Source organism: Notamacropus eugenii, chromosome 2, assembly GCF_028372415.1.
Source record: "Notamacropus eugenii isolate mMacEug1 chromosome 2, mMacEug1.pri_v2, whole genome shotgun sequence".
Taxonomy (NCBI): Eukaryota; Metazoa; Chordata; class Mammalia; order Diprotodontia; family Macropodidae; genus Notamacropus; species Notamacropus eugenii.
In genome coordinates, this window is record NC_092873.1 from 101,163,921 (window position 1) to 101,179,864 (window position 15,944).

The window sequence follows — 15,944 nt, forward strand, 5'->3', positions numbered from 1 at the left end:
TCCCTTTTGGTCCCCTGGGGTCCAGAGATCAATTAGTAGGCATATCCACTAGGTCCTCAGATCATAGATCATAGCTCAGAAGCTGAAGAAAACCTCACACATCATCTAATCAAGAGGCTATTAATGTATGGTTGAAGAACCCTTTAGGGTTCCTGATATCCTTTCTGAATATCTGCTAGGTTAAAACCAGTTTCACCATAATACCAAGACTCTGTCTCTTAAAATTCTCATTCTCTTTCTGGTGTGGGTCAGATTTTCTCCATATATTCTAATGTAAATAACAGACTCAATGCACAATCGAGTAGGACAATCCAACTATCTCTTATTAATTCTTACTTTAAAGAGCTTTGCAGGAATATGTAAAATAATGTGGCTCTTCTCATTAATTTTGCTTTCTTTAAACATTTTTTTATTCAAAAAAGTTTTTAACATGTAAAATGTTTATTTTTCTTATTTGAAATGTATTTATAAATATTTAAAAATCTTGTCAATTCTCATTTATAATAATAGATATTGATAGAGTCCCCATAAACTTAGACCAGCCTAAACCAGATTAAGACCTAATTGAGAAATAGGTAAGAAAATGAATAAATATACAATACAATGCAGACAATATTCATAAATGTTTTATATAAGTCAACTGTAGCACACAGGAGTCATTATGTACAAGTGAGTGACCCCCATTTATACTTGAGTTTTACATGATATTCCCGAAAATGTGAAGAGGCCAACCTGGCCAACCCAGGAAGTCTCTTCAGGGAAATGGTGAGAAAGAAGAATGGATCAGTAATTGAGGGCCACATTATGAAAGGTCTTGAGTACCAGGAATTTGAGCTTCATATCAAATACAATGAGGAGTCGTTCTAAATCCTCAACAGAAAGAGACTCATACATCCACAGAGCAACAAGAATGTTAGGAACAGACATGTGTGGTTCTCATCATAAAAGAGAAAAAGGGGTGAGCTCTGAGGTCCACTCAGAGCTGAAAGGGCAAATAAAGGGCTTTGGATGTGGATAGGAAATCAGCATCGCTATGGTGACTGGATTTCTTGTCTTGATAGGGAAATCCCCATATTGCTCTTGGCTTGGGCCAAGCTCAGGATGGCAGGAACATGCATCAGGCTGGGATGTACATTGCAATGAATTCATTTCATTTCAGGTCATTTTGTTCTTGAGAAAGCCCAGAGTGGCTCCTCCCTTTCTCTGAGGAAATAAGAGAAAATTCAGTTAATAAATCTTTCTCCATTGTACTTTAGCCTGAAATTATTCCTTTTTCCCCTAAAGCCTGACTGAAATCCACCCAAGATGAGGTCTAGGTAGAGACCCCAGCCAAATGGACAAAATCAATGGCACAGAAAAAAATGAACCAATTACCATTTTCACTTTCTCATTATCCCTCCTCCTTCCCACTCCTTTGCAAATACAAGCTCAGTGTGTGTCCAGCAAGGCCTCCACATGGCCTCCAGCTCATAGTCTCAAGGTAAATACTAGAAATACAAGCTACATATATTCAGAATGACATTTCCTTTGTATTTATTTATTACTGTTGGCTTTTCAAGGGAATCTCGATCACAACACCTCAGACTCTAGCTCCAAGAATGAGACTTTTAGTAATACCTGGGCATCTTTCCTTCAGGGCTTGGAGTTGAGGGAACTGCCTCTGACTGGGGATTGAAAAGGCCACACTATCTTGTGCATTTAAAATGAAGTCAGATTGAGGGATCCTACTCACCTGGGTCCCTGCACCTGCCCAGCAGAACAAGCAGAGCTGTGAAGACTAGGCCTTTGGTCACAATGAGCCCACACAGTACACTGATAATGGGGGAACTGGAGAAAATAGAAGAGTGTTGTGGACTATGGGAGAAGGGTAAACAAGAAAAGTAAGATAAAGGCACAGGAAAGCAGTGTGGTGGTGGGGTGAGCGACTCTTAGGTCTTGTCCTCAGCTCCACCTGTAGAGGTTCCCTTTACTCCCTCTGCTGATTATCTCCTATGTGTCTTACCTCCTGTATAATTTATCCTGTACATAGATTTTCTATGGAATTGTTTATATACTGTCTCTCCCATTTTTCTGCGAGCTCCTTGAGACCAGAGATGGTTTTTTTTTCCTTTCTCTGTATCCTCAGAGCTCAGCAGAGTCCACAGCATACAGTAGGTACTTTACTGACTTTCTGATGGAATCCTCCTCAGGTACTATTCACATATGGTACATAGTATGTCTGCTATAAAGGATTAATGGATTGAGGGTGAAAAAGAGCATGCCTCCCTGCCTCCTCCAAGGAACACTAACAGGCTGGAGGCTTCAGGGAGTAAAAGAACAAAGAGGGCATTTGAGGTGAGACACTAAGTAGGGGGAAGGGGAGAGAGGAAACACAAAACATCCTTCAGTAGAAATTCAGTGGTCACCACTTCTGTGTACTTTGTGACTTCAGGATGTATGAAGATTTGATTTGTTTTTTTTTGAGATTTCTATTGCCACAGGGGTCCAAAGCAGGGCTGAGGCTTTCAGTGAATCCAGGAGCATTTAGGAATTAATGACCTGCCCAGATCCAGGAACTGCACTGGATGGTGGGAGAGAAGGACAGAAATGGTGGGATCTCAACCTGCAGGGAGCTCCCCCATGTTCTGTGGGAATGACAACACATCCACCAACAGGTAGATACAACGTTCTAACCAGATCAATACAAAGGAATGTTTAGGGAAGTCACTGCCAATTAGAGGGAATGAAGAAAGACTCCTGTAGAGGGGGTTGCTTGAGTTGAGTCTTGGAGGAAACTCCAGATAATTAAGGGTAGATGTGGGGAGGATTGCTTTGGAAGCTGGGACAGACAGTGCTGGCATGGAAATGAGAGCTGACATGTCCTGTGTGAGGAAAAGCAAGGAAGATTGTTTGCCTCAAGAACAAAGGATGAGGAATACAGGAAAGTTCTAGAAATCTAGAAAAGCTGACTAGGGACAGAGTATGAAGAGTGTGAGAAGGAACTCAATAGTTTGGATTATATCCTAAAAGTAATAGGAAACCACTAAAGGTTCTAGGGGTGACATAGCCAGATTTCTGCCCATCAACCATGACAGAACACTGTCCAGCTTATCAAGAAGAGAGATGTGTTTAACAGAGAGGAACTGGGGGATTAGTCTGTTTTATCTGGAGGTGAGGAAGTGTGATAAACAATATTCACTGTCATAAATGTAGTGGTTCAGGAGTGGAAGGGCTCAGCACAGGGGTGGGGACCCTGTGGCCTTCTATGTCCTTAAGTTCAACCCTTTGACTGAATCCAAATTTTACAGAACAAATCCTTTTATTTTTATTAATACAATTTTGTCCTTCTTATATTATTATTATTATTACAGCTAAATATTAATGCAGCTTTCAACATGAAAAGTTTCCCCATCCCTGGCTCAGTATATGACACAAAGTAGTGCGGGTTCAGGAGTGAAAAATGGCAGCCAGTGCTAAAAGAAATGAGATTTCAAATCATCTTAAACACTGAAATGAGGAAAAGGCAGAAACTAGTAAGTGCAATCCCACTAGGCCCAAGAAACTCTCATCTCCCTCTGTTTGCCCTTTTCTTCTGGCATCTAGAAGGGAAAGCTGGAAAGAGCTGACCTTAGACTAAGAGTCCAGGGCAGCACAAGACAGCCCCACACTAACTGCTGAGGGAGCTCCTGAGACAAAATGGATTTCTAAAAAGGAGTTGTACCTGCTGGTGGCCAAGGGGGTGGCAGAGGTGATGAGAGGTATCTCAGTGGCAGGTTGAGAATATTTGGTGGTCTTGAGTATTGTGGCTGAAAGAAGAATAGAAGGAAATATTTGGCTTTGACCAGACACCTTCACCTTTCTTCTTTTCCCTGTAGGGCCCGGAATACTAGACTGCTTGCCTCAGTGAGGTAAGGCCCAAGCCTAGAAAAACCTTTATGCATCATATACAGGCATGTTGTGGGCTAATATATTATATTGTATCATATTCCATTCCTTATGTATTGTCATCTATTCTAGCATATTTCTATTGCCAAGGTCCCCATCAGACTCTTTTTCCATTCTCAGGCACTCTAAGGACCTGATACTTCCTCTATCCCCAGGATTAGGGTGTAGTTCATGTCCAGAATGATGGCAACTAACAGTTCCCAGCTGCAGAGCATTTATAATCCCCAAAAAGTGTTTTCCATACTCATTGTTACATTGGTATGTACCTTCCCTCTCCACACCCATTTTACAAATGAGGAACTAAGCTGAAGAGTGGTGGAATGACTTCTGTGGGACACAGGATGAGTATCTTTCACCACTAAGATTTGGCCCTATGTCAAGCGATAGAATATAAATTCTGAAGGCAAAATTGCCTTTGGTTACCCTATGCCCCTCCTCCTTGTACAGTCTCTTGTAGTTTCCATCAACTCATCTTTTTCTAAGTTTTGGCATGTAGAAGTTGAGGAAAGATCAAGCCTCCTTAGGACAAGCAGGCAGTATAGGTGCTCCCCAGCTTTGCCAAGAGAGAAGCTCTTTTGTCCCAGGTGGTTAACTTGTGACCAGCTCCTCAGCTCAGCTGACTCTGCTCTGTCTGTAATATCTCTCAAGATTAGGAAGTGTGATATAAGAGAAGAAATGGGTAGAGGAAACTCCTACTTCAAACCAACCACACTGGACAATGGGCTAGGCCTAAAGGATATCAGATCTTAGGTTATGGAAAGCTTAAATTTGAGAGTAAGTGAATTTATGCTAGACCCATTGCAGCCCTAGGCTCCCTGTGGTTGAGTCAGTGAATCTTGGAACACGCTAGTGCATACTAAGGTTGGGAGAAGTTTAGGTGTAATGTACATAATTATGGGAGAGAGAAGGAAGTTTTTGGAAAGTAGAGGTACCTCTTGGTGGCCTAATTGTTGCAAATAACCTCTGAGCTAGTTTGTATCCCTTTCCTGGGGCTCTGTTTTTGACCTGCAAAGAGAAGAAACAGGAGACTATCTCCTGATCCTACCCAGGTGATGCCAGCACAGGAATGCTGGCCCTATAAGGGAATGACACTTTAAAAAGTACAATGCCTTGTGTGTATATAATTTATGGTATATCTTATGGTGCTGTGTCAGATCCTATTCATTATACAATCTCGAGGATTCTATCCTGTCATTCCTGCGGCTGTCATGGTGAGGCACCTCAGGGGTCCTTCCTCTGCCACGCCAATAACATGGTATATCGTGTCTTACAGGCTGTTCTTTCTTCAGGAAATGGCTAGAGCTGTTGTCACATGAAAACAAAGTTGCATCTTCCCTGCCCTAGCTCCAGGTGAGTCACTGAAGCCTCATATACATAGAAAAAGTACAGAGACTTCAGGAATAAGAGGAGCACAGCAAATTTTTGTCTGTTTACAGTTATTTGTTGTTAAGTGTATGCACATATGTGTGTGCATATATGCACATACCGTATATGTATGAATGAGTGTGTTTCCATGTATGAGTGTATGAGACACTGGGTCTCCATGATTTCCAGGGATAGCTTCTAATCAGGCTTGGAAAAAGGTAATTTACCTTCACCAGGGAGAGAATCTGGGTAGTACAGTGGGTGGAGTATAGGGCCTGGAGTTGTAAGTTCAAATCTGGCCTCAGACATTTACTAGTCTGTGGCAAGTCATTTAACCTCTGTGTTGAATTACTTTGTATTATAAAATCCAATAACTTTTTCTCAATGCTCATTCTTCCTGACCTCTCTGTAGCCTCTGACACTATTGATCACCCTCTTTTCCTTGGTACTCTCTCTTCTCTAAGTTTTCTTGACCCTGCTCTCTCCTTGTTCTCCTCCTACCTAGATGACCATTTCATCTCAGTCTCCTTTGCTAGATCCTCATCTAAGTCATGCCTTCTTAGCCTAGGTGTCTCTCAGAGGCTCTCTTCTCTTTTTCTCTACTACTTCCCTTGGTCATCTCATCAGTTCCCATTGGATTGAAGCATTTTCTTTATGCTATTGCTTTTTAAATTTATCTATCCTACCTTAACCTCTCGGCTGACCTCCAGTCTCACATCTCCTACTGCCTGCCAGATATCTCAGACTGGATGTCCAATTAACATCTAAAACTCAGCATGTCAAAAACTAAACTTATTATCTTTATCTTTCCCCCCTAAACTCTTCCTACCTGTAAATTTTCCCATTGCTGACTAAAGCAACATAATCATTCCAGTCTTCCAGGCTCAGTCATCTTTGGATCCTCACTGTGTCTCACTTTTCACATCCAATTTGTTGCTAAGACCAGTTGATTTTACCTTTGCAACTTTTCTCAAATGTGATCCCTTCTCTCCTCTGATCCTGTTACCATCTGGTGCAGGTCCTCATTCCCTCATACTTTAGCTATTGTAATAGCCTTGTAGTAGATGTGCCTGGCTCCTCTCTTTGCCACTCGAATTCATCCTCCATTCAGCTATCAAAGTGGCTGAACACAGATCCAACTATATCACTTCTCTACTCAGTAAACTCCAGTTGTCCTCTATTGCCTCCAGGAACAAATACAAAATTCCTAGTTTAGCAATGTAACCTCCAGCACCACCTTTCCAGTCTTCTTACACCTTCAACCCCAACAGATTCTCTTAGATCCAGTGAAACTGTACTCCTTTCTTTTCCTCAGACAAAGTACTCTGTCTCTTGACTCCAGACATTTTCTCTGGTTGTCCCCCATGTCTGGAATGCTCTCTCTAAATCTCTGGTTCCTGACTTCCTTCAGTTTTCAGCCAAAATCCCACCTTATACAAGAAGCCTTTCCCAACCACTCTGCCTTCCCTTTGTTAAGTATTTCCTATTTATCCTTTATGTAATTGCTTCTACATATTTGCTTCCTTTTTGCCTTCCTCATGATAGTGAGATCCTTGAGGGTAGGTAGAATCTTTGGCTTCTTTTTGTATCTGTTGCACTTAATATTTAACACAGGGTTAGGGACCTGGCACATAGTAGGAGCTTAATAAATACTTATTGACTGACTGTGTGCCTGAGTTTCCTCACCTGTAAAATAAGGATAACACTTACCTCCCAGGGTTTTTGTGAGAATAGAATGGCATAATATCTATAAAGAGCTTAGACAATACCTGTCACATATGAGGTGCTTGATAAATACATATTCTTAGGGGTTCTTAACTCTGGTGTCTAATGACTCCCAAGGGTTCATGGACAGATTTCAAGTAAATTTCAATGTAGAGAAAAAGCACATATTTATTTTTACTAGCCTCATGTTGAAATTCAACATTTCCTTCAATAATTTAAAAACATTATTCTGAGGCTGGATCCATAGGCTTCACCAGACTTGAAAAAGGTCCATGACACAGAGAAGGTCAAGAACTCGTGGGGAAAGAATGATTGTGAGGAGTGGGGAAAACTGAGGGGAATGAGGGAGGGGAGAAAAAGGGGGGACTAGAAAGGATGAAGGGCTATCCAGAGATCCTGATGATAGCCACCGTCCCCTTGGAAAGGTCTTCATTTAAGCACGTCATTAACAAACTTGTTGATTTGAACAGGCTCTACCTGGAAGGGACTTACCTGGGGACACCACCAGGTGGAATCTCTTCAAGATGACTCTTTTCCCCTCAGAATCAAGGATCCCACACTCATAGATACCTGAATTATTTACTCTGAGCTTATACATCACGATGGTCATGATGCCACTATTGCGGTCATAGGAGGAGAGGCATTCATTGCCTAAAAATGAAAACTGGAAGTTTCCTTCTGAGCCTAGTATATTACAGTCCTCTCCACCCTCTTTCTTTTTACACCAGTTCATCCATCCATCATATTCCTGGAACTTGTAGGAGCAGTTCACCCTGAATGTCTCCTCTTCCAGTTGTCTGTGCTCTTCCTCAGCCTGATTTTCTTGTCCCCTGAAGCCTGAAGATTTTAGCCCCACCTCCTGAGGTTGGAACTCAGCCCGAGTACTCCCTGGCTTGCCTGGGGAATAAGAGGATGAGTGGGAACCTGTCTCCTCAGAGAGCATCCTCCTCTGCTCTCCCATAGACAGAATATGCCTCAAAGAAGAAGCTCAGAGAATCTCTCTCCCTTCTCTGCCTCTCAACACTCCACAGTGCCCACACCATCCCTTCTCCAGAGCCTTCTCTCACATTCCTCCCCTGTTTCTCATTACTATTCACTTGCCCCCCAGCCCTTCCCTTCTCATGCTCAGTTCTCTCTCAACCCCTACCTGTTTCCCACCCCACCTGAGTTTCCCAGTGACAACAGGAGCAGCAGCTGTAGGATTTCTGGGGCCATGCTGGTCTTCTCTTGTTATTCAGAAGAAGGCAATACAGGAAGCTGCCAACCCTCCACTGGCCCCCAGGCAGATAGTAGGAGGGGTGGGGCCCTGATGCTGCTCTTCCTCCCTCTGAACCTCTATGAGGGAAGAAGAACTAAATGTGGGATCAGAGGGAAGGGCCCTGAGGCAGGAAGTGAAGGGCATTAGAAGGAAGCCCAGACCCCAGAGGGGAAGGGCAACAGAGCCTTTCCACAGTGGAGGATGGTGGGGGAGGAGGGTACCAGTTACATAATTCAAGGCTGAGGTCCATGCATCTCTCAGGTGCCTCAGCCTGAAGTGTCTCCTGTGAGATATGTGACTTCAGATCCTTAGCACAGTCTGGGGTGGGGAAGATGAAAGAGGGGCCAAGGAGCAGTTTGTTACCATCATCTGCCTTTTTCTCTGAGTCTTTCCCTATGGCTAAGAAGTAGCAAAGATGCATTGAGAGCTTCCACTTTCTTTTCTAGAATACACAAATAGTAGAGACTTTAAAAGTCAGCAGTTGGACTTTTTCATTTTATTTATTTATTATTTTTAAATGTTTATTTATTTACTTTTAGTTTTCAATATTCATTTCCACAAAATATTGAGTTTCAAATTTTCTCCCCATCTCTCCCCTCCCCCACCCAAAACACTGTGCCTTCTGATTACCCCTTCCCCAAATCTGCCGTCCCTTCTATCTCACCCCTCCCTTCCCTTATCCCCATCACCTCTCGTTTCTTTTTAAAATTTATTTAAGTTTTCAGTATTCAAAAGTCAAATATAATTTTTAAATGAAGAAATTAAGAGTGAATTTAAGTTAAAAATTAGAATTCTCAATGCAAAATTAAAGATGACAAATAGAAGAATAAGAGAAATTGAATGCATATGTAACCCAAGACTCACCATCTATTTGCATAAGACTATCTTCATCGAAGGGGATTAATTATTCAGCTCTCCCTGCCTGAACGAATGACAAAGTTGGTGAAAACTTGGAAGAAAAAGAGATCTTAGTCTTCTGGCTCCTGGTTTTGGGAGGGAAGATGCATTGTTCCATATTCTTTTGAGAAAGACTCTGAGAAGAAGCTGGCATACAGAGGAGTTGGTGCTTTGATTATGTCTTTATCTCCAGCTGATTGCACAAGAGAGTTTGGGGAATTTCCTTTTGGGTGAGGTTTGATACTCTCTCTGTCTCTCTCTTTGTCTCTCTCTATGTCTCTGTCTCCCTCTCTCCCCTAGTGAGAGAACTCATCCACTCTGTTTATTGTTTTTTATGTTCTCACCTCTATACCTTCTGTGATTTCCAATTGCTATTGACTTTGTTAGGTGGATTTATTTGCTACATAAGCTATTTATGAGACTAATATTTGATGGGATGAGAGTCAAGCCTTGGACATTTAATTTGGGGAACTCTTTCCCTTCTAAGGGATAGCCATAAGAATCTCACCTTACACTTAAATATTTTATCTCCAAGATTAATAATATTTAGGGAGACAGATATAATTTTCATCTGCTACCCCCTGTCTCTGAGTGGACAGCCTCTGGCAAATTTCCTGCTTTTCCTCCTGGTAGGTACCAAATTCTCCCCTGGAGAACAGTGGATGGAGGAAACTAGAGATATCTATTCATGCCTTCCTTAGAGTCACATCTAGACAAACCCATGTGTAACCCATATGGGAAAGAACATATATTTTCTATGTGATTGAAAATTTCTACAAAGAAATAGAGTCTCTGAGAGAGGGAATAATAGATTTAGAATAAAAAATGTAGAAGTGGAAGAAAATTTAGCTAAAAAGAAAAAAGTAGTAATGTTAAAAGATCATAATAATTATATATAAAGCAGAGTTATTGATCCTAGATGGGATGTGCAAATATAAGGGCAATAAGTCTCCAAGAAGAACCTAATTTTTAAAAATCTGAATATTATGATGTAGAAAGTAATACATGAAAGCTATTCAAAATTTCTAAATATAAAGCACTAATTCATCTAATTCACAGCTTCATATAATTTCTTTTTTCTCTATAATTTTTATTTTAAACATAAATATAAAATAAGAAAAGAAAAAATAAACAAACTTAAATACTAAATCTAAAATGGTATAAAATTAGAAAAGAAAAAAAGCATTGCTGTGTCCACAGCAGAATGTGAAAGAAGATTCAAAATACACTGCCATAAATTTCCTTTTCAAGAAAGCCTATATAATAAATACTACTCACTGTATTGAGAGCTGTACATCTTTGCTTTCTTGTAAGTTTTATTTTGTTCTTTTTTTCGCTTCCTCTTTCCTCTTCCCCAAGACTACAATTAAACACACACACACACACGTATTCAACAAGGCCAGCTACTGAACTGATGGTGAATTATTTGACTTGAAAAGACTATAAGCCAAGACTATGGTGTAGGGAGAGTTGGTGTGAAATTTTTTGTTCACAGATGATTGTGCACTCAATGCAGCTTCTGAAGCTGAGATGCAACAGTGTATTGATAGATTCTCTGCTGCTTGTGCTAATTTTGTCTTAACAGTTAACACCAAGAAAACACAGATTCTCCACCAGTCAACATCACACCATTCATATGTGGAACCATCAGTTATAGGAAATGGAGAAATATTGAATGCTTTGGAGAAGTTCACTTACTTTGGCAGTAAAGTTTCTAGGGATGTACACATAGATGATGAGGATGACATTGCCAAATGTAGTTCAGTGTTTGGGAAACTCTGAAGGAAAGTGTGAGATAGAAGAGGTATTAGACTGCCAACCAAATTGAAGGTCTACAGAGCTGGTGTGCGAACCTGATTGTGGTATGGTTGTGAAAACTGCGCAGTTTACCAGCACCATACTAGGAAACTCACTTCCATCTGTATTATTTTAGGAAGATTCTGAAGATCACCTGGTAAGATAAGATACCTGACTGTGAAATCACATAGCTAGTAAGTGTTCAAGGCCAGATTAAACTCAGGTTTTCATGACTCCAGATCCAGTGCTGTATCCACTGAACCACCTCAGGGTCCCTAGAGGTGAAAGACAATGTTAAATGCTACAGAAGGATCAAGAAAGATGAGGATTAAAAGGAACACATTAAATTTCATTATTAAAAGATCAATGGTAACTTTAAAGAGAGCAGTTTGAATAGAATGATGAGAATGTAAAGCCAAATCTCAGTTATTGTTCTTTTTAAAGTGATAGGAGAAGCAGCTAGTATAAATAAATTTTTAGAGGAATTTGTCCAAAAAGGGAAGGAAGATGACTAGAGGAGGTGGTAGGTCCAAATAAGGGCTTTTTAGAAGGTTAACAGGGTTATTTTTGTGTGCATGAAAGAGGCAGTACCAGAAGATAAGAGTTTGAAGATTATAGAAAGAGTGAGGATGGCAGAATCATCTGCTGCAGAAGATAAGAAGGGGTGGGAAGAAGGAAGCAAGAATTTATATCTAGGCCCTTTTCTGGAGATTATCTTGATATGTGGTGTGAAGTTTTAAGCTAAACCTAATTTCTGCTGGACTGCTGTTCAGTTTTCTCAGCAGTTTCTATTAAATGGTGAGTCCTTCTTCCAGTCACTGGGGAATACTTGGCTTTATGAAACCTATCAAACTTATGTATTTGCTTATAAAATTACTAAGTATAAAAAAACCTCATTCAGTAGGACAAATGATGGTGCTCCCTGCCACTCGATATTGTTGAAACGATGCTGACAAATCATGTGTAAAGCAACTTCAAATGGTTCCACTTGAAAATAATGTAGTATGCAAGAGAGTCACCCACAAACCTAAATGAGTTTTATGATGATCTGATAAACTAAAATCTTCCTCCCAAGTGGATGAAACACCAGATGTAATGAAAGATTTGATTATATATGTAAGATCTACTGTAAAATTGATGTTAGGAAAGCTTTATTTCTTTATAAGCCTATGAATAGCAATGTCTCATCTAGAAAAGTATTTCAGCATAATTGGTAGATTTTAAAAATGAAAGTGATGTAATGTGGGAAAATTATATTGGTCTGCACTGACAGAGTTCAGTTGATATGCAAACAAAATACAGGTCTCCAAGCACTAGTTCAAAATGGGCCACCTCATGAAGTATGTACACATTGTCTGCTTCACAGATAATTTGCAATAAGAAATATGAATGAGGAACTACATATTATCACTACATTTCAAAGACCTAGGTATTCATGAATATGAATAAATAAACAATTAATTTCCCATGGATAGCTATGATATTTGGTCTTTTCTCTGAACAAAAACAACATATAGATTTGTATTGTGGTAGCATGTTGGAAAAAACTAGTAGAACACAAAAATATTATGCATTTACTATGAGTGAATAAGAAATCCTTTGGTTTGTCAAATAAAACAATACAAATTTTGATACTTTTCATAACTTTTTTTTTTTTGATGATATGGGTTTTCTTGCTGTTAATAAGGACAAGTTATCTGTGTGAATTAGGGTCTGAAAGGGAATGATGAGCAGCAATATGGTCAGGGCCACCATAAAGTCTTCAGAAACTTTGTGCTGAAAAAAAAGCAGTATCCATCATATTAATTACATAATATTAATGGTTATTCTATAAGTTATAAATGTGAACACTGCCAGTGATTTTGATCAATCATCAAATATTTCCTATATATAATTTTAATTCTGTTTAAGGTTTGTCAGTATGTTTTTATAAAAGATTAATAAGTCGGTAATTTTATGTGCCTAAAACACAATCTAAGAATACTATTTAGATAAATTGTATTCTAAAAAGCATGGCATGGGGCACAACATGATGTTTTGTTTTATTTTTAGGAAAGGGCACGGGACTATGTAAAGTTTGGAAACCAAAGGAAAAAGGAGTCCTTCCCCAAGTAATTTATGTTTGTTTGTTTTAAGTATGCGGAACAAAGGGTCATTGCGTTCCATTGTCTCTGAGTCTTGCTTACCTAGTCTATTCCATTTATTACTTCTTCATTTTTGACCTTTACTAAAGTATAGTGAGGATCACACTTTTATAATAAGATATGAAATCTGGAAGTGCCACACCCTCATTATTTCAACTTTGTTTCATCATTTCATTTGAGGTTCTATAAAATTTTGTTTCTACAAATAAGTTTTGTTATTGTTTTATTTAGCTCTACAAAGTAATCATTTCCTTGAGCTGTCTAGCCATAGCACTAAATCTGTCAACAGACATAGTTAATACTATCATTTTTACTATATTGACAATGACTCTGTCATAAGCAATGAATAACTCTCCAATTATTTAATTACTTCTTTAAAGAATTTTTGGTTGTTGTGCTTATATAAGTCTTACACAGTAGATTAAGTCTCAGGAATTTTATTTATTTTGCAGGGTTATAAAATAGATTTATTTTTATTTATTTCTTCATTTTGGCAACAAACATTTTAATATTTTTGTTAATTTATTTTCTTTATTGCTATTTGTCTTAATGCTGATTCTCTGAGCTTTTCCATATAAACTCTCATTTGGTCTGCAAATAAGGCTTATTTTGTCTTTTCTTTGTCAAGATGCATGCCTTGAATTTCTTTATCATCTGATTTCTAGCAAAAGCTTTTCTAGTTCAGAGAGGGAGATCTTTGATTTACACTTTTATTTGTTTAGAGAGATTGACTTCCTTGAGTCAAGTAATGATAGTTTTTGCTTTTAAATTGTGTAATTTTCATTTTGTAATGTTTTCTTCTGTGGGAACCAAATAAATTCTATTTCCACAGTTTGGGGTCATCAGGGTTGTGACCTAGCATGGTCAGGTAGAGGTCAGAAACTTGTGCATGGGTTTGATGAGCTGTTTGAGAGAAAGCCTCTCAGAAAGGAGAACATGAAGTCATGCGGTAATGGATTGTGTCACGGGAGGTCCAAAAATTTGAAACAGTATAAGAAGCTTCCATTAGTCTGAAGAAATTGTAGTCTTCCTGTAGGCTTCCTGGAAGCTACCCATCCATTCAAGGGAATGAATGTAGAATACCCTCCCTCCTCTGAACTCTATTTTAATAAATTTTCCTTGATACCCTTTGGTGTGTGAAGTCTATCTGTAACAATTTGGTGCCCAATATGGGACTCGACTCACTAACTTCAGGGAATGAGAAAATACAGGGAAAACACTCCTGTAAAAAAAAAATTACAGTTCCTGTAAGTAAAGTCTACTCCAGTTGAAGCACATGAAATCAGACTACAGGTAAGGAATTCAGAGGAATTGGGGGACACAAATTGCTGGCTGATCAGGTACCCCAGTATACTTGGCAAAGATAAGATTACCCCAACATCTTGCACTCTGGGCTGACCTTTTATTCACAGAGTGAAGTTCGGCATGGCAAACTCTTTGTTGGTCATATCCCTGCCCCGGCGTTTCCTGGTTGGCCTTAATCTAATAAGAGAACTTGGGCAGAGACCTGGAAATTCCAGCAATTGTGGGTAAATTGATGTGTGCTGTAATGCTTTGTTAGATGTCTTGTCTTTGTGTGTATTTGTGAAGTGTTTCATAGTGGTGTTGGTGGAGTGTTGGAAACCTTTTTTTTAAGGGAAGAGGGTCTTTCTTTCTGTATTCTAAACTCTGGCCAAGTTTTTGAATGGTGATGGAAATATAAAGGAAGGGGAAATCTTTTTTCCCTTAGACAGAGAGGGCCAGGCCATTCCCTATCTTGCCTAAGGAGAGTCTCTTTTGCATTGGCAAGTAAAAAAGAAGGAAGTAGTCTCAGCCAGTCTGCAGTGAAAGACTGGGCTTTGATTTGATGTGATTTCAAATCTAAAACCTGTATTTTATGTTTAAATTGGATCAATATCAGACAGTATGTTTAAAACTGAAAGTTCACTTTGGAATTTCAGTGATTTCTTTTGGAGGCATTGACTCTCTCCAGATTCTGAAGGATGAAGATAAGGAGGCTTATCTTAAGGAGTGCTTAGGCAGTCCATTATTTAATCTTTTGAAACTATGAAGGCTTCTTCCTGGGGAGATTGGAAACACCCTGTCAGTATCCTTAGGTCTCTACCAGGATCAAAAGCCTCATCTTAGAATATTGGCATATTTTAAGCTAACCTGAGGAGAACAGGTGTGATTTCAAATTCTTTGTAGAACTTTATATGGTTTTCCTAGTACCAAGGGAGAAAGATAAAGGGTGGAACAGCAGAGTATCCATGTGCTCTTTACCAGGGGAAATTACTCCCTCTCCCCCCAATCTGATTCAAAAGGTAGAATTGGATTGGGAGAGCTCCTTGTCTGGTGACACTTGAAGGGGGGAGAGCAGATGGAAGATGCATTTTCAGCTATTTAAGGAAGCAGAATAAAAGCAAAAAAGCCATGCAGAGCTGAGAATGGCCATCATGTGTTCCTTCAAGGGATTAATTATGGGAAGATATGAATGAGGTTTTCTTTTAAGTAGCAACTGTATTTGACTTAAGAAAACAGGAGGGCTAATATATTTATCATTAGTGATTATAAATCCAGTTTTCATATGATTCACGTCAAAATCTGTCCTACAGGAATAAAGGGCAGCATCTGAAAGTGCTCTTTCTATCAGGATTAAGCAGAAAAGGTATTGTTATGTGGCATGTGAATGGTCATATGGTAGATGCAACATTAATTTAATTATCACAATTTTAAAATTTAGATTTTGACATAGATAGATAGATAGATAGATAGATAGATAGATAGATAGATAGGGGTTTTAAGAGGATATGATAGAAATTTGATAATTTGAAACTTATATTTGGTTATGAATA

The 15,944-nt window shown here is 39.2% G+C and overlaps 1 protein-coding gene across 3 annotated transcripts; it reads right to left on the reverse strand.

The window, feature by feature from the left end:
- Positions 1 to 610: 610 nt before the first annotated feature.
- LOC140526097 (uncharacterized) lies at positions 611 to 8,328 on the reverse strand. 3 transcript variants are annotated; one of them, XM_072642037.1, is made up of 5 exons: positions 8,178 to 8,328; positions 7,507 to 7,911; positions 3,701 to 3,785; positions 1,733 to 1,827; positions 611 to 1,203 (listed from the first exon to the last, which is right to left on the reverse strand). In XM_072642037.1, exons 1-5 carry the CDS (start codon positions 8,227 to 8,229, stop codon positions 1,151 to 1,153), a joined length of 690 nt encoding a protein of 229 aa, XP_072498138.1. In that variant the 5' UTR covers positions 8,230 to 8,328; the 3' UTR covers positions 611 to 1,150. The 3 variants fall into 3 exon arrangements, with proteins under 3 accessions (XP_072498138.1, XP_072498137.1, XP_072498139.1); XM_072642036.1 differs by having other exon boundaries at positions 1,733 to 1,854; XM_072642038.1 differs by lacking the exon at positions 1,733 to 1,827 and having other exon boundaries at positions 8,178 to 8,325.
- Between the last annotated feature and the right edge of the window lie 7,616 nt (positions 8,329 to 15,944).

What these genes read in the sequence shown, in the direction of transcription:
- LOC140526097 (XM_072642036.1), bottom strand. Translation starts at nt 8,229, where the DNA reads ATGGCCCCAGAAATCCTACAGCTGCTGCTCCTGTTGTCACTGGGAAAC. An exon ending in CCACCTGGTGGTGTCCCCAG is followed by an intron (nt 3,786 to 7,506) that starts GTAAGTCCCTTC and finishes TTCTTCTTTCAG; the next exon opens with CCACAATACTCAAGACCACC. An exon ending in ACCCCCTTGGCCACCAGCAG is followed by an intron (nt 1,855 to 3,700) that starts GTACAACTCCTT and finishes CTTCTCCCATAG; the next exon opens with TCCACAACACTCTTCTATTT.